The following is a 19,030-nucleotide window of genomic DNA, read 5'->3' on the forward strand; positions in this document are numbered from 1 at the left end:
ATATAGAAATTTATTACTATTCCTTCATTGGGACTAAATCAAGCTCAACAACATTGTGGGAGTATCTTCACCAGGAGGAAGGCACCATCTTCTCAAGGGCAGGCCGAGATGGGCCATAATCTCCAAAACACAGCTATCTGTTTCAATCATATTAAGATTTCTCTAATTTCATTCATTAATTCCCATAGATACGACAGCAAATTACTCTGGGTGTTGAAAGCCTGAATCCTGCCAAGTATTTCCTGTGTTTTTTTACTATTCCATATAAGAGATCTTACTACTCTTATTGGACTATAAAAAACGACACTGTCCTTAGATGTTCATTAAGGTTCTCGTTTTAAAAAGGGCACAAATAATGAACTATGGTTTAAAAAAAACACAAAGGAAATACCAAATCAAATCACCATATATCCTTCTGAGCTGCTCTGCTGCTCCAGTCCCTGGGACGCGAGGACCTTTTCTCGTGCGCAGTGTGCGTTGTCCGGTCAGTCCCGGCAGAGACACGCACCTTCGTGTATACAGCCAGGGCCCGGGGAGCGCTTTAAATGTAGGACCAGGGGGGCAAGATGGCGGGTAGGGGAGAGCTGGCTCCTAATTATTTATTTATTTAATTATTATACTGAGGGGGAGAAAAAAAGCATCATCTGCACACTCTCAGTTTGCATGCACTTAGTGCTTAATTTCGATAACTGTATATTGTGATTTTTCTTTAAGTTTAAAAACCTTTTTACAAAAAAAACTTGGTTGTGAGATTTTTAAGGAGTTTTTTTTCTCTACATTTCCATTTGTTCCAGGCTTGGTGTTTGAAATGTGTGTTTTTTTTTGTCTCCCCCCCCCCCCCCCACCTGATTTGTTGCAGATTTGTCGCTGGTGCAGGAGGAGCTGCAGGAGGATCTGGACGGATGTGAGTGGGGTCCGGGCCCGGGTCCTGGGGCTGGGGATCAGGGGCGGGGTCCAGAGGGATCGGGGGTGGGAGGGAGGGAAGCTTTGGGATGGGGGGGGGGGGTTGGTCTTGGTCCGGGTCCAGGCCCAGGCCCGGGGTTGGCCTCCCTTCCTTGGATCCCCGGGGCCCGGGTGGCTGGAGCAGGGGGTTCAGTATCCAGGGCCTGGGCTGAGGGCCGATCCCCGGGCGACTTGTTCCCCTCCTGTCCCGTCCTCTCGGCCTCTTCCCTCCGCCCCGTTTTCGGTGAGTTCGCCTTCAGGGAGTTGGCGGCCAGAGCCCGTTTGGGAAACAAAAAAAATAAACCCGAAAACACCCCTTAAGCAAAACCACCCGACCGGATGCCTGCGGGATACGATTCACGGGTGTGGGAGAAGGAGAGAGGTGTGGGGACATTATCGCCTCTTAAAATGTTTCCAGTGTTTGGTTTTATTGTTTTCGAGGGAATGTAGTTGCCAGAAGAAAGGGAGGAGGGGGGAGTCGGAGCTGTAGCAGAATTTAAGCCGCCGAGGAATTGGGAAATATATTTTTAATAAAATTTAAGCAGAGGTTGGTATTTAATTTTGGGGAGTACCCTAGTCGCCTTAAAGGTAGAGGATTTTTTTAAATATAAAGTGATTACCAGCATTTCAAGAATGCGAGGGTTCTCTAATCGGAAATGTGTTAGATGAAATTGTCTGCTGTCACTTTGTCTCTCAGTTGAAAATGTTTGGAGTATCGTTGGTTCGCAGGGTTTGCCCAGCATTAAGTGCGTTGAGTTGCGCAATGAAAGTATCAAAGTACTTGTCAGACCACTGGCGTCCAGTTGATTTTTTTTCCTCCCTCCGCTTATTTTTAAGGTGCTGTCTGACTCCATGCTGGGTTGCCGTTTTGTACCTACGGGTGCCCTCCAATATTTAGTCCAAGTGCCCATTTTTCATGTGCGACTTGGATGGTGAGTGGCAGCAGGCTGTTCAACTGCATCACAGCCGAGGCCTGATCCTATCCTCTTCTGCTGTTGCCAGTTTCCAGTAGGTAACCGGTCAGAATTAATTTTCCTTCTTTAGCCCAAAAGAGACCAGTTGCAGCAGTTTTCTGTTGCTAGTCTGATTTGTTAAAACAAAATACCTGGAAGTGTTGTAGTCAATATGATTGAGATTCCAACAAGTTTTATAGAAGCAACTTAGGAAATTAAAAGCACCACCTTTTTTCATTGTTTTTGCATTGTCATTGGCTGTCAAAATAGCAGCAGGAATTGTTGCCCCTTGAATATAAGAAAATACTAGGGTATTATTAATATTGAATATTTTCATGTTCTAAATTGAGTAAGAAAATAGTGCAGTTGGTCATGAAATCTCTGTGCATTACTCATTTATGTTCCTCTCCTTTTGTACTTTTTTTAGCTAGTGGTCATTGATTTTTGATTGTCCTTCGTGTTTCAACAGGCAGATTGTCTAAAACGTATATACACTAAGTCCTTGTTATTTGCAAGAGATAGAAGAACAGAATTCTCACAGAAAAAAAAATGCATTTGCACTGAGGGCACTGGTATTGACACTAATGCTGCCATATGTACAGTAGCCAACTCTTCCACGAATATAAATATAACAACTTCAGTTTGTATGTTTTAGCTTTGTATCTCCAGCCGCAAGTGAACCCAAGTCCCAACCCCAGCTCTGACTGTGCACTCAGCACAAAATATTGGTCCCAGATTCAGCCATCAATCTACCCACGTTCCTGAACCCCAGTGTTTCCGATCCAGACCTTGGCTTCAGCCGCACATTCCAGATCCTGGCTCTGACCACAAGCCTGTCTGTTCCTGACCCCTGTTGTTCCTGACGGGCAGCACATTGTTGATATTTCATTACTTGCCAGCACAAGTCATCAAAAGCAATCCATCTCAATGGAAACATGATTCACTGGACATGACAGGAAAGGATTCTGCTGTATTTACCAAGACTCCCAGTAAAACACGGTCAATCTTGTGAGCGCACAGATCTGTGGATAATGACGACTTGGTGTATAGTTGTAGATCTTCTGCTTTATGTGCATTTATTTTTGATGATAGCATTTGTTTGCATAGAAGTTTTTTGATAATGGGTGGTATTTATTTGCACTGAACTTTTGTTAGTGAATTGCATTAGTGTTGTGATCCCTGCATCTGCAATGGCCAATGTAGCATGTGCACAAATTTTGCCTGCATGTATGCCCAATGTCTAGAGCAGCTGTTAATTGTTTAAAGAATGTATAGGAACGTGGGGGTTATTGGACCAAAGGAAGGTCCATCTAAGTTGTCTTTTACCAACCTGGGTGCATGAAAGATGGTAGATGGTTTGAATGTGTTTTGTAAGTAATGCACAATGATGTTTTTGATGTAACACACAAGCTCAGATGTCAGTTATATTATGGTCACATTTTAAGCACCTCTTAATAGCTTCCTAAATGTTTAAAATGTAGAACATTATGTAGCACCTCTGCAAGTTCTAATGCTTCACTTTTGTGAGAGCTTGTGAACCAGTGGACTTCAGATTTGCATCTGATTTTTCTTTGATTTCCTGTTGTCATCTGAGCTATTTGAGGGAGGCACTGTGAATTGAGGTGCTCTTGCAAAATGGTGGATAACTTCATGTAGCGAACTTGATTTTATTTTGCACAACACACCTTCAAGTGGCATTGGCAGAATCCTAAAGTAGTTCACCTGTCAGTACTTATTTGAAGAACTTCCACAAGAGAAGGTGGATAGAATTTCTTAAATTTGGTTTTTGTATCTATTTGAAATGTATGGGGAATAATGCATTTAAGGAAGTTGGCTATAAATTGGAATTCAACAGTCCAGTTGTCAGCAATGTCTTACCTTTTTGGGTAGATAAGTGAAAGGAGGATGGCTCATGTTATAGTGTGTATGTGCTTTGCAGAATAAATTCAGGACATAATTCTGTAAACCTATCTGGCTCCTGGTATTTGTAGCAATGTAATTTCTGAGTCTCTAGATCTTACATGAAAGCAAGCTTTTTGCATGAGTACTATTTGCAGCTTTTGATATGGGAGGTGAGGATGGGATAATGTACAGATCAGCACAAGCAAAGTTTCTTTGCTGCATGTACAGATTTCTCTGGCAGTAAATATCAGTTATGAAGACTGTGTTGTCTCTCAACTATACATTTCCTCCATCCATGAGATCTTGTTTATTGTTGACTGAGATAATGTAAATAATTTTAATAATGACATGGACAATCTGGATTTGAATCTTTGCAAGGCTTTCATCACAGTTTCCAATTCATGCATTTGCTATTGCCAATTCTGAATTGATAATTAACTGCAAGCCACCAATGGTCCTAGTAAAGCAATCAGAAATATCTTCTGACAATGTGGTCAGTAACTACAATATTAATGGCATGATAGCAAATTATTCAAAAAAGGCTTTTAAATTTTGCTAGAAATTTGAAAAGGCTCTGTTGTTATTCATGCATTTGTTTATATAAACTTCCCTCATTTACTTTTAGTTAGATTTTATTTGCATTACAATTTTACAGATGGATAGTGATTTTAGGTCATGAAAAATAAAAGTAAATCCCTGCATTGAATATTATATTAATATCACCTTTGTTCATTGTAGGTTTGATTCACCTTTGTTAATGTCCATTCCAATATTGGTAGTCCACTCTGATGTGAATGAAAGGTGTAAAACTAACAGGGAGAAAATTTACCAGAAAAAGTGATGTAAAGCAAAGGAAGTTTGAGTTAGAGAGACTTGCAAATGTAAGGAAATGGGCCCTGGAAATGAGTTTACAATAAAACCAAGATTGATGTTCATATTGCTTCAAGCTGTGAGAAAGATAACTAAGCAGTTGTAACATAAAAGTAGATTTGTTTTGAATGTAAAAATAAATAGAACACGGAGACATCTGACAAATTACGAGTTAATAGTTTTAAGAAGGGTAGGGAAGAATGAACTGGCAATTATACTCAGGAAGTGTATGTGAAAAGATCGATGGTAGCATGAAGGAGACATGAATGCCTTTAAACACTTGAGTAACAGCATAGTCATTGGATAGTGGGCAGATTGGGGTCCAAGAAAAGAAACCATCCTAACAAACCTTGCAAAATTATTAGATGTTGCCAATGTTGCAATAAGGGAGAAGGGATACAGAAGTGGAGAGGGAAAATGTTTGAGATAGCATTTTAGATTGTTGGCAGCATTCAGAAGTGAAAAAGCTAGCTATTTTGATAATGAGGCTAGATTTGTCGGAAATATTTTCTGATCATTTTAGTGCCGTTTTAAGTTTGTGGCATCTGTGTTTTTCTTAAGGCTATCTACACACTCCAGAGACATCAGAACTCTAGTGCTGTTTTGCCTCTGATCATAGGCATTACTACATGTTTGAGCCAATAGAGAGCACAAACTGAATTCTATTATGTATCCAGCTGGTACTGATCGTTGTCCCTCCAGATCAATATTGAGTCTGGTCCTGTGCTCATTGCTCTACAGAATTAATCGCAGGTGCAAAATGTAAACCATCTTAACAGGTTCCAGGATATATGATAGTGGGTGTGGAATAATTAGAACTGTATGCCCTACAAATTTTCATATTGTACAGGTGCACATATGGGGCATTTGTGAGGTGACTTTTTATGCTTGTATCTACCTAGAAACTGATAGTTTAGGTGCCAGGGAGATTTCTGTACTGCAGTGTGGTAGTTACAGATATGGGATACATGCTGAAGTTTGTAATGGAATGATTTTTCATAGTAAATTGCTTGGTATATTCCTGATATATTATCTGTGGGTTTCCTCAGAACTCTTGTCTGGTCTCCAGGTATAAAAGGTAGAATTCCCATTGTAGCTTGATTATCCATTCTGCCTCTTAATATTGAGAGTTAGGTTGGAAAGTTTTTAACAACTAAAATCTCTTAAGGATTTAAACTTTTTTATTTCAAAACTAAACTTCTTTCACAATAAAAGATGTATACAACAATAAACACAGTGCAAACCTTTTTACATTCATAGTTTAATACATTCAGTAGTGTTAACTTGCTTTTTTTTAAAACCATAGCACCATTGCCTCTCATGGCCCCCTGGGGTGATACACCATTTCAATGTTTGAGGGGCTTCCCTACCCAATTCAGCCTCTCCATGTGTGGTGGCAGAAGGAGCCTAGACTGTGGTCCTTCCCCACAGAGCCTTTGCATTGGCTGCACCGAGCTTCAGTGCATCCCCTTGGCATGTACTCCTGCAGCCTGGATGTGCCAGTTGGCAGCAGATTTAAATGAGGCAGAAGTTGGGTCTGCAGCTTCTTTGCCCATTTCTCGAAACTGAAAATCCACTCCCTTTGTACCGTGGCTCGGACAAGAATTTCACACCCTTTTTTCAGACATTGGGTGTTCTCTAAGACTCATCAAGGTCGTGTATGATTAATACTGTCAAGTTGTTTAACTGGGAGGAAGTCTTGCATCATCCTACTCTTGACCTGGCAACCATCCATTTATTACTATCGAATAGTAATTGGGAAGGAACTTAAAATTTTGATTCTGTTTGTTCCAGGTCAGTTCAGCATCTATAGAAAGGCTACCTGTGTGCTAACTCTTCAAGACCAAGGACTATGTCTAGTATCTGCATATTTAAATCATTTATGAGGTCTCGAGATTTAACTTGCTGAAGTTTTGAGTGAGCCTGTAGTTTCCTCTGCAACCAAGCAGATGTGAAGGAAGAGCACTCCCTTCTAAATCAGATGTCTGATCCTGATGCTGACAAAACTACAATAGAACAATTGTTTGTCAGGAAACCTTGACCAAATTCACGAAGGACTGGTGTGTTCAGATAGAGCTTTTGTTCTCTTCCTCTTTTGCAGGCATTTTGAGACCAATAATTCAGTTGCATAGTTGCTTCGCTTAATCATCTTAGCTGTGTTTTTGTAGTGGAATGCCTAGAAGAAAGTCTCATTGATGTGATTATACAATTGGTCTAATGAAATCATTAAAGATGTATTCTCAATGAGGAATAAACAGACTGCTGGAGGAACTCGGCCAGTCAAGCAGCATCTAATGGGGGAAAGGAATTGTTAATGTTGGCAGTGGTGAGATGGGAGCCTGTAGGTGATAGATGGACCAAGGAGGTGCGAGGGATGGATGGTGAGCAGAAGGAGCCAGGTAAGGGAGGGGAATGGGTGGAGTTGGGAGACACAGGCAGATGGCTGATGGGTGGAAGCAGGTGGGGGGGGGGAGGGCAGATGGAGCCAAGTGGGGGGAGGGTGAAGGTGGAGATGAAGGGTAATAAGTGGGGACACTAAGGCTCCAATTGCTGGAAACCAATAAGGAAGGTAATTATAGGAACCATTAAGGGAGAGATGCCCTCTTGTTTTCCTTGAATCCAACTCGTCCCTGTCTCATTCTTTCCCCTCTCTTTGTACCGGCTATCTTCCCTCTCCACTTGACGTCTTGATGCAGGGTCTTGATTCGAAACATTGGCAATTCCTCCTCTCCCGCCCCACAGATCCTGCTCAACGTGCTGAGTTCCTCCAGCAGTTTGCTTTCTGCTCCAGATACGAGCATCTGGAGTCTCTTGTGTTTCTATTTTTGTCAGTGAGTTTATCAAAATATTATAGTGATAGAAACAAGCAATGCTTTGCAGCCTTTTGCCACTTGTTTCTACATCTACTGTGAACAGGCAGGTGGTTTGTGACTTTATGTGGATTTTCCTGTTTATCAGCATTGTATATAAGGAATCGTTCAGATTTACAGATTAAACAGGTTGCAATTGCAAATAACATTTCTGATGTCTCTGCCAGTTGGTGTGGATGACTACAGCTCAGAGTCTGATGTCCTTATTATACCTTCAGCCTTGGATTTTGTCTCTCAAGACGAGATGCTAACACCGTTGGGCCGACTGGATAAGTACATTGCTAGTGAGAACACATTTAACAGGTATGATGTGGAGAAGTGCATTTATGCAGACAATCTCTGAAATATTTCTTATTTTAACCTTATGTAAAAATACTATTTCTGTTTCAATAAGCAAAGTTTATATCCCAAAATTCTGACTTGTATTAGATGGCTATGTCGAGTCTATTTAAAATCCATATGGGCAAGAAAATTCATCCTGTTGTTCGGGGGAACATGGTGCACAATACTATTTGGACATTGCGTGATTAAGATAAAACCTAATTTATAAAGCACTTATTTGTATTTAAAACTTTTCAAATATTTTTCACAAATAATGCCTTTATTAGACTTGATCTAATACCACATAATTTGATATGCTCTTTGTTGTCAACCACAAACTTGAGCAATTTTTTCTATTTTACATTAAGCACTTATGTGGGCATCTGTACAGGTTGATACTAAGTTGTAAGCAGGCAGGTTTGAGGTTTTAGTTCTGATGTAGGGTCTCAACCTGAAACATCGACAATTCCTCCTGCTACCCCCCCCCCCCCCAACTAGCCCCCAAAGATGCTGCTCAACCCGCTGAGTTCCTCCAGCAGTTTGTACTTTGCTCCATATTCCAGCATTTGCAATCTCGTATGGCTCCAGGTTTAAGTTCTGGTTTGTGCTACCTTAACTGATCTTGACTTCTGCAGTTGTGGGGCTGTTTGAACTGGGCTTGACATTAGGGAAGCGCAGTTGTCAACTTTGGTTTAGAGATCCTGGTTGAGAATTGTGCTTGAGTGAATATTGAGTAAAGAGAGGTTCATCCCCAATTATGATACTTATCTTGTTCAAGTAACCTAAAGCTCTCAGTGGTGGCTGTCAATTCCCAATGGTGTTTGCATAAATTAACTGCATTTGGGAGGGGAGCAGGGTTAATTGTGGCTCACTTCTTTGATATTTGGACAAATTTCTCAGCATCTCATGTCAAACAACAGTCATAAATTGACATTACAACCCTTTTATGAATATAGGTTGCATTTAAAAACTAGTTTATAATTAGTTTATGAACAACACTTAGAGGTTTCTGAATGCAGACTGAGTTTCCTTCAGTTAGTTGTGAAAAAAAGCATGTGATTGATACTGTTAATTAGTAACTGGCATTGCTGAATCTGTCTTTGAGGCTGTATTCTTTCCTCTTAACCATTGATAATTTAGTGCTCCAAAGCTTTTTAGTGAGGAATAAAATCTAACTGGATGGCTAAAAATTTTATGAAAACTGCATTGTTAATTAAAGCTTTAGACAGCTAAAGAATACCTGAAAGCACATAGACCTGGCTGAAAGTCTAGGGGCTGAGAGGAAGTGAAAGAAAGTGTTTGTTTCCTTTGCTCTTGGCAGTCTGCACCTGACTTCTGGCTTTGGGGGTATGTGATGTGTTGTGGTAAGTATGCGTGTGCATTTAACTTCAGGAAAATATAAACTCTACTTGCATAATCTCCGCATAGGTTAGTTAGTAAATTCTTGAATGTTAAAATGGGCATCTGCCTATAGAAAGCTCCCAGCACCCTTTCAGAAAAAATGCAGTGAATGAAGAATACGAGCCCTTGTTCATTGTGGTGCAGAATGTTGGTGCCATTACCACACGAGTGCAGTTTTATTTTGTTTTACTTGAAGATTTCTGAAGTCCTGTTGGATATTCAAATCAAATGTTTTGTTAAAGGTAACGATGTCATTTGTAGGTGTGAATTTGTTTGTCTCAGTTGCAATGATAGAGCTCGAAAGGCCTGTGCAGCAGATTCCCATGTACAGAAGATGGAGTTCAATGTACAGAAACATACCAGAAAGGTATGGCAGTTCCTGCTATTCTAGACTCCGCAGCACTTGCGTGGAGAAGCAAATTTCTGAGTCTAAAACAAGTGTCCATTAATTTGATTAGATGTTAGAACTTTAACTTGATTTTCTGCTTGTGATCTTTCAGAGCATCAGAAAATCTGGTTAAATTCAATGGGGTGAGCACTTATTCTGTCTGTGACGAAAATGGCAGTGGTATCCAACACTGCCTGTTTGTGGGTGAATGTACTTAGGCCTCTCTACATGCTACCAAATTGCAACACAGCATTTGAATTGAAGTAGCAATGTTGTCATGTGAATATTATAGCAAGATAAGGTGCAGATTGCATAATATGTTTTCCAAATGCAACTATATAATTTTGTTACAAAATAAATTCTGATTTCGGGGAAGAAAGTAGCAATACTCGGATAGTATGCAGGTTTAGCATAGAAGTGATAGAATTGAGGGAAGGATTTAATGACCTAGATGCATTATTTGTTGATCTACGAACTATGGGAATGAGAGATTATTCTTGTGCAATAAAAGTGGATTTGACCACATTAACAAATGCAATAAATTTCTATAATTAACGTTAGCTTTTATTTACAGAAGGGAAACAGGACTGTACACTTGCTTCACAGGAGCTTTTCAATTGATTTTAATTGTACAGAATTATAATAGTCCTGCAAATGAGGTTTGGGTTCTGTGAAACTTTCTGTGAAAGTTCTGTATTGGTTGTCAGTCACACTCATGAACATGTGAAGGAATGAAGTTTTTTTTTAAAAATTAGGTATTGGTTTCCAATTCTTTGCAAGTGCTTCATACACCTTTTTAATTCTTAAAAATTAAAACATTTGTCACTTCACATCTGAAGGAGAAGATCACTAATGCTTTTATTGTAGGCCAGCTTTTCATACTGCATGATTTCTGTTGACCGTGGAAAGTATACCATGGATCCTAAACGGGCTGTCTATTCTGAGCCCTGTCATGGAAACAGCAAGGCAGGCACTCAGAGAAAATGCTTAAAGCCTTCCTGAAAAAGAAGTGCAATTTCCTCTTGCTTCTTGGAAATCCCTAGCCCATGACTACCTGAAGTAGAGAAGGATTGTTCAGGATGATATGAGAATTTTGAAGCCAGGCATCAGGAGTGCATGAGACACCTGTATAAGCGGGCAAAGGAGCACAGCTCTTCATAATCTATCCACCTGTTCACCCTGTTGGGCAAATGCTGCTCATGTTGGCCTCATCAATTACTTCAGAACCAACAAAATTAGGGTTGAAGCAAAGTGTCCTTGATCCTGCGAGACTTCCTGAAAAGAAGGCAACAACTAAGGGTGAACCATACAGATGTAGCCTTAAATTGACCTACAAGGCAGTCCAAAGTGAAATAAGATGCGTGAATAGCCTTGTATAAATTATAAGTAGCATGGATCTCGGAACTGCTTCTCGTGACCTCATGACATTCCAGAGAACTTGGCCAATGATAAGTGCTTTCAAGTGTAAATTCATATAGGAAACATGGCAACCAGGTTTTGCATAGCAAGATTTCACTACAGCAGCAATCTGATATTGACTAGAAAATCTGTAATATATCTGGCAGTTGATCCTTTAATATTAGCCAGGTTACTGAGGAGAACTGTTGCTAGAAATGGTGCCATGAGATGTTTTATGTCGAATTGAGATGGCAGAGCACCAAATGATTTAACAATTCATCCAGAAAACACCATTTCAATGTTCTCGGTATTGCATTGGAGTTATAGCTAAGGTTTTCTGTTTCATTTTCTGCACAAGTGCAGAATTCTCACAACTCAATGACTCGAGTGCTATCAGTGAGCCAAAGCTGATGTGCCCCAATTACATATTCATTTTTGAAGCAAATTTTCTTTTAGGTCTGGCTCCTGCATTTTGTTTGAAACATCATGTATCTTGCGCCATTAATAGACTCTCTAATTAGTAATGGCATCTTAGCACTGTGATGGATTTTACAGATCCTTTGCAGTGAAATCTGTCATTTCTGTGTGGAAGTGCTGGCATTTCCCTCTATGTCTGCCAGCAAGTTCAGGATGTCCGTGTGTGTGTGAACACAGAAATCCTGAACCTCCCGACAGCAAGTCATTGCTGATTCTGATTCACTCTGGCTTTGGATTGTATGGAGTCCAGTGAAACAGTAGGAATTTCCAGCAATTGTCCAGCACTACATAATTTATTCGCTTCAATTTAGACGAACAGCTGCAAGGAACTAAAGTAAGTATTAATAATGTTTGAGTTGCATTTTTTAATTATCAAATGGATTTTATTTTTAAGTTAATGACATCTTAATGTGATCAGGTTTTGACTAGAGGAAACATTTCAAAAGGATTTGAAGTTTTGACAGCTGACTATCATAGTATAAGCACTTTTTGTGGGCCTCTTCTTACTGCATCACTTGTTGGACGTATGTCACAGTTCTTCCCGTCACAGTACAGATTTTTTTCTGCCAATGTCAAGGTCAGCTCCATCCAGGAAGTTTCTACTGGGAAAAGTGCAGTAGTTAAGTGCAAACGTGGCAACTAGCCATGGGCCAGAAAATTTAACTGATCACTTGTGTAGTTAGAACAGCACTATACTGAACTCTTTTCTAAAATATCATTTTGACAACATTGCTTATTCATGGAATTAATTTCCCCCAGCGTTTATTCATCATATAACTTTAGCTGTTACTAATTTTAAAGGAAATCTTGTGATTTTAGAATCATTAGCCATGGAAATAAGCCCATTTGGCCCATCACGTCTGTGCTGACCAGTGGGCACCAACATAATAAACCTGATTCCGGGGGGGGGGGTGGATCCTATTAATCCCATCTCCAGCACTTAGCTAGGTGATTCAAGTGCTCATCTAGACACTTTTAAATGCTGCTTGCAAATCTGCTTCCACCACTCTCAGGCAGTGTATTGCAGATACTCTCCACTCTTTGGATGATAGGGGGGTCTCCTCGGATCCCCTTAAATCTCTTCCCCTTACCCTAAACCTATGTCCTCTAGTTTTATCTATGTGAAATAGTTTCCTGCAATCAACCCTGTCTCTAAAGGATCTCTTCCTTTATCTGGAAGTGCAATTTTGGCTTATATACTTCAAACATATCCCCTCTTAACTTCCTCTGCTCCAGGGAAAACAGACCTAGCCTCTCCATTCTCTCATAACTGAAATGCTCCATCCCAGACAATTTCCTGGTGAATTTCTGCAACCTCTCCCATTGCCATCACATCTTTCTGATAGTGTGGTGACCAGAACTGTATGTAGTACTCCAGCTGAGGTCTGTCCAATGTTTTATGCAGTTGGAGCATAACCTCCCTGCTCTTGTATTCAGTGCCCTGACTAATAAAGACCAGCATCACATATGCCTTCTTAACCACATCATCAACATCTGCTGCCATCTTCAAGTATCTTTGAACTTGTACATCAAGGTCCCTCTCTTCCTTAATACTCCCTATGATCCTATCATTCATGGTGCATGTCCTAGCCATATTAGTACTCCCAAAATGCATCACATTCGTCTGGATGAAACTCCATCTGCCATTTCTCAGCCTATTTCACCAACACATCAACATCATACTACAGCTTGAGATTACCTTTCACACTATCAACAACTCCACCAATCTTCATATCTGCAGACTTATTGATCATGCTTCCTACATCCAAATCACAAACAGTAAGGGTCCCAGCATTCATCCCTGTGGAATACCACCAATCACAGGCATCCAATCTCAAAAATAACCCTCCATTTTCTATTGCCAAGCCAATTTTGGACCCATTTTCCAACTTGCCCTAGCCTTTTGTGGGACATTGTCAAAGGCAATACTGAAGTCCATGTAAACCGCATCTACTACGCTCCCCTCTTTAATAAACTGTTATCTTTTCAAAAAATTCAATCAGATTGATCAGACGGTATCTGCCATTGACAAAGTAATGCTGTTTATCGCTGATTAGTCCCTGATTTTCCAAGTGATAATCAGTCCTGTTTCTGAGTACCTGTATGCTGTAAAGCAGTATAACTGATCTGTAGTTTTTCTTGCATATATATATTTATCTGGAAGTGCAATTTTAGCTTTTTATTAGTACATTGCCTAAGCAAAGTGTGAATAACAGAGTGCCAAAGTAGAATGAATAAAATTTGAAGAACTGTTGAAGTTATTTTCAGTTCCAATCCAGGCCTTTAACCTTTTGGTACATCTATGTCATATAACCTGTTGTGCTACAAAGGCAAGTACAGATCTGAATTCTGCTAATCTGCTGTCTACTAGTAGGTACAGGATGGCACTTAGTAATCATCGTGGGTATGTTTCTAAACCCAAAGAGAATAGCACCCAAATGTTGTTCAAAATTTCCCTGCAGGTTAGTACATTTGAGATACCTACTTGGGAATTGGTATCTGTGTGCTGTTTCCTACTCAATGGCACAGCATGTTATCCTCAGAGCTGTAACTTGATGAGGAAATGGGCAAGGTACTTAGGACATGAACTATCAGCAAAATACATATTGATGTGTACTATCACCTGGATTCAGCTAAATTACTTTGCTATGAAATATACTATTTGTGCCAATTTTTGAACAGCCGAATGAAATTTTCCATTTTAATGTGGTGTATTGAATTGGATTATTTTACTGCAACTAAGCCAGTGAATGCTTATCTGTTTGTGGTACAGAGTAGAGTTGGGTAATGCTTTTATTAATGAAAGGAAAAAGTAAGTTTTAATATCAAGTATAATTGATTTTGTTTACAAAGAGGTCATTCCTTTAGAGCCGTACAGCACATGGAGGTAATTCATCCCATCCTTTATGAAAACTTGCACAATACAGTCCCAAGGTTCTGCAAATTTTTCATATTTCATGGTCTAATCAAATTAGATATAAGCTTAGTTGCATAATTCCATATTTTAGCAATGCTATTGGAAGCTTCTAAATCCAACTGACTATTGCAGTAGCCATGGAAGATGTATGCTCTGAAGTGATAATGGAAGTCATTCTGCAGATTGTCTGGTTACCCACCTTCCCGTCCCCTACTTCAGAGAGAGTGTGGTGCTGGATGCAGACTTTGTACTTCATATTCTCCACCCAAATTTCGTGATTTATGCTGACAAACTGCCATCTAATCTAAGTGTCATCCTTCCTGTGTTGCCAGGGCAGGTCACCAACAGGTTGATGCCACTAATGTGGATCAAATCCACCATTTTGACTCAGTGTAATAAATACATCTTTGGCTCTTTCAGGATTAAAGTCACGTCAATGAATGCTGAGAGCTGCTGGATTATTGTGGAGCTTAGCTTTTGGAGGCCAAGAATCAATAAATATTTTGCAAAATCCAGCTGTTTGTGTAGCAATACTGTAAAACAACTGAAGATGTACTATTTTCTTCAGGGCCATGACCCACGCAAAGCAGTGTACACTAGTGCTTCTGCCAGACAATGAATATGCTATTGCCAGTGATAGGAGGGATGACATTTTCTTGTAGTTCCTTTCTGAGAAAATAAAGTTGCAAATGAGGTGTAAAACTAAGTACTTGCTTTGCCTGTTGCTTCAGTGCAATATAAAAGGACTTTGGACTTTGCATGATGTAAAGAATGCTTTTAATGTAGCTGAGAATAGTAATGCTTATTCCTAGGCTTCTGCCAATGCTGCTGTCTAATTAATCATCAGAAAATTTAAGTATATGACCTGGGTGAACTTCAGATTAACTCAATTATTCTGGCTTTCTGCAAAAAAGAATAACACCTGAAATCAGAATTCGATGCAATTTTGTACCACTTGTGTGTCCTTCTGTGTGATCTTAAGGTAATCAAAATTCAAGTTTGCTCTGGAGCGGGGAAGAGAAGAATATATAACATCTTTTTACAGCAGTATGGTGAAATGTTGAAGTATTTTGAATTTTAATTTTATTTTCTTTAATAGACAAATGGTAGCAAGAGGTTTGCTGGACACGCTGCGGGCAGTCAGCGATGATGAGAAAGACTGCCTCGCAGTGCTCGAGAGAATAAGTAAACTAGCAGAAGATCCAGGTAATCAGTCTCTACATGTAATCTGTAATGTGGTGTAGCGTGGTTGATAAGGAGTAGAGAAAATTGATCTTAACTGATCCATTTGTATCTTTTCATTTACACAAATTGGTTCTGAGGCATAACTGATTTTTCTGACCTGGTTGTGCCTTCCCTATTATGAATGCTGTGTGGAAGTATTCTGCTTTCAGAATTTAAATGTAACTCCATTTCTGAAATATCATCTTTAATGTTAGAGACTATAGGTGAATAAAGGAAAACTTCTTTAAAACGGCACACTCAGAACTTTGGCAGATTTTCTAGACAATTGGATATTATTCCAATTAATACTCCAACACAATAATTTTAGTTCACTTTTTATTAGATGTTACGTGGTATATTATAATAATTTTTCCAGTGAACCTGGTAAGTTTTAAGACAGTGTGGGGAAATGGACCTAGAGTAGTTTCAAGAAACGGGGTCCCATTGTGTGGGAGGGAGTGTGGGGATTGGAGCCCTGGTGTGCTGGAGGGTGTATTAATGGAGTAGAGGGCTTTACATCAAATTAACTTCAGACCCATAAGTGTGTATTTCCTTTGCTGCATCTGCAGTTCCCAGAAATTATGAAGTGGCAGTATAATAGCGTTTGAAAATTTTAACCAGTTTAATCTGATTTAATTTGTTGCTTGTTTGTTCAAAAGGCTTTGGATCTTTTTTTAGAATTTTCTTGGGGGTGGGGTGAGGGGGAATAGGAAATGGTGGTGACATGTCAACTGTAAAGTGAGGAAAGATTGGAGTGTTTATTTGTTTGCAAAATGTTTTTGTTTTGTGGACAAAAAGCAATGTTTGTCCATGGGAATATTTTTGATAAACTGGCTCTGAAAACTGGGGTAAGGAATTATTTGGGATTTTGTAAACTATGTAGTGCATAGTAGTATCTATTCATTTCAGATGAATCTATTCATTAAAATGCTATAAAATCAATGCCCAGCAACAAATCATAACATGCTCTTATTAACCAGGGTTTCCTTTTGGAGTGTGTAAATATATGCTTAACACTGCTATATCACTTGAACTGCATATTATTTTACTGCCCATAGTTAGTGATGACTGATGCAATCCATTGTCAGGACTGGATTCTCTCCTAGTTACTGTAACCAGCACACAGCAATTTTCTACAAGTTTAGTTTAAACTCGTTCCAGGAATTGAAGTGGATTTGAATAGACAAATGACAGATGGGACTGTTGCTAGGTGTGCAATTTTCTTATCTGCCAATGGGCTGGAGCTTAGATTTTTTCATTGGCCTATGAAGATGTATGTAATGAAAACTCCAGATATGTAAATAAGAAAAAGTGCAATCAGGAGAGACAACGTGAAGGTGAATGTATACACCGAAAGATAATGTGTGTTCTTAATGAGTCATTAAGATATTCATTTTTGCTCAGCCCATTAAGTAAATAAATGTCATTTGGGTAGTACAACTTGTACTTTGCCATGTTAACAAGTGAATCAATTGATTTGACAGGAAATACATAGTAAGGGCATATTTAAGTGACTATTGTAGATTTGTTTAGGTTATTCATTAAATGCTTACTTTTAATGAAATTTATATGGCTGCCGCATTTGCTGGTCACTTTCAATGTGATAATCTCAAGATGGGTGATTTGTGCAATTAATTGGGAGGCTCAAGTAATTTGTCAAAATAGAAAAATAAAATCAAATGCAAATTTGAATGTTAAAAGCCACACACGCACAAGGAAATTGCAGAAAGTAATTTATATCATTGCCATTTTCTCAACTACAAAATTTTCTAATTCGAAGTAGACCATTTAGCATTAAATACAAGTCTGATCTCTGCACTTTTTTAAAACAAGCTTCTCTTTTGAATGCAGTCCAAAATGATGAATGATCACCATAAATTATCTGAAGCACGAAGTTATCATGTTTACTGCTCATTGTGTAATGCAGGCGATTCTGTTTACAGAACCAACTGTCCGTGCAGAGTTGATGGAACAGGTGCCTCACATTGCCATATTCTGCCAAGAAAATAGGCCTTCCATTTCTTATGCTTTCTCCAAATACTTGTTGCCCTTCATGGTCAGATGCCTTGCAGACCCCAACAACCAGGTAAACTTTCTCTTTCTTCAAATGGTCCACTGAAGGCTTTAGTTTTAATTGAAAACATTTATTCAGAGATTTTCCACTTGATTGCGAATGTATGAAAAGCTTTGGTCCTCCTGAAATTTAGGCTTATTCAGATGATGTCCCTTTGCTGATTTATCTATAGTAACATTGATCCATATATTTTAAAAAATGACAAGCTGGTAGGCTGCTTATTTTATGTGTAATTATCCACAAATGAAACAAGTTATTCTTGTTTATATCGTACGATTCCCTAACTCCAAGACCCTAACTTGCTGAGTTACTGTTTGACAACTGCAAGGAGCTGTCTTAATACTTCACACTTGCAGCCAATTATTTGTTTCGAGCTTGCTTCTGGGTGGGGTATGCACATTGGATCCAAGGGTAAGTCCTTGCCACAAGCAGACTGAAGGAGGAACAACCTATTACCTCTTGATTGGGATTTTGGGTATTTTTCTCTCTTGGCTAGTTCCCACCTCTACCTGTCTTCTTCTGCCCATCATCCTCACACCTCCTTGGTCCACCTATCACTTTCCAGCCCGTGTCTCACTCCTTCCTTGCTCTTTTTACTGGCTATCTTCCCTTTCTCTGTCCTGATGCAGGGTATTGACCCAAAACATTGACAATTCCTTTCCCTCCAGAGATGCTGCTCAATCTGCTGAGTTCATCCAGCAGTTTGCTCTTTGCTCCAGATTTCAGCATCTGCAGTCTCTTGTGTCTCTACAATGGACTATTTGTTCAATTCTATTAATCTGTTAATTAGATTCTATTAATTAGTTAGGCACTTCTTAGCTTGAAGGATTGTGGCATTTGAATTTCTCTCACATGTAACAATTAAGGCATTGTGAAAGTTCTCATGCCCTTTTATAAAGTTAATTAAATGATGCAAAAGAAATACAACTTTTAATAAAAGTACTAATTTTGTGTTTTTTCACTCCAAGTCAGTCAATTGATTAAGATGTTGTGCTGTATATATATTTTTTTAAACTTATGATTTAGCGACTGGTCACTTGAAAGCTTCATTTGCTACTTGTAGGTGAGAAAGACCAGTCAGGCAGCATTGCTGGTGGTATTAGAACAAGAGATAATCGAAAGATATGATGTGGAGACCAAAGTGTGTCCAGTTCTGCTGGATCTAACTGCTCCAGAAAGCAATGATGATCTGAAAACAGAAGCTGTAGCAGTAAGTGAAATGCCTGTTATTTTAAATTAATAATTGTATGACTGAATTTAATAAAATTTATGAATGTTTCAGTTGGATATGAA

At 39.2% G+C, this 19,030-nt stretch overlaps 1 protein-coding gene across 8 annotated transcripts in view; it reads left to right on the top strand.

Moving 5' to 3' along the window:
* The first annotated feature begins 503 nt into the window (after positions 1–503).
* Positions 504–19,030, top strand: part of ppp4r1 (protein phosphatase 4, regulatory subunit 1) — a 52,625-nt gene continuing 34,098 nt past the window's right edge. Inside the window, exons 1-6 of one of the 8 annotated variants that reach the window (XM_052023313.1) lie at positions 550–573; positions 860–904; positions 7,705–7,840; positions 15,539–15,645; positions 17,607–17,749; positions 18,801–18,947. In XM_052023313.1, the coding sequence (XP_051879273.1) occupies positions 567–573; positions 860–904; positions 7,705–7,840; positions 15,539–15,645; positions 17,607–17,749; positions 18,801–18,947 (585 nt within the window). In that variant the 5' untranslated portion in view covers positions 550–566. Of the gene's footprint in view, positions 574–855; positions 905–1,470; positions 1,490–1,779; positions 1,951–7,704; positions 7,841–15,538; positions 15,646–17,606; positions 17,750–18,800; positions 18,948–19,030 lie in introns of those variants that run through there. The other 7 variants (XM_052023316.1, XM_052023321.1, XM_052023317.1 and 4 more) reach the window with 7 other exon arrangements.

The sequence above is a fragment of the Pristis pectinata genome, chromosome 9, assembly GCF_009764475.1.
Source record: "Pristis pectinata isolate sPriPec2 chromosome 9, sPriPec2.1.pri, whole genome shotgun sequence".
In the NCBI taxonomy this organism is placed as follows: Eukaryota; Metazoa; Chordata; class Chondrichthyes; order Rhinopristiformes; family Pristidae; genus Pristis; species Pristis pectinata.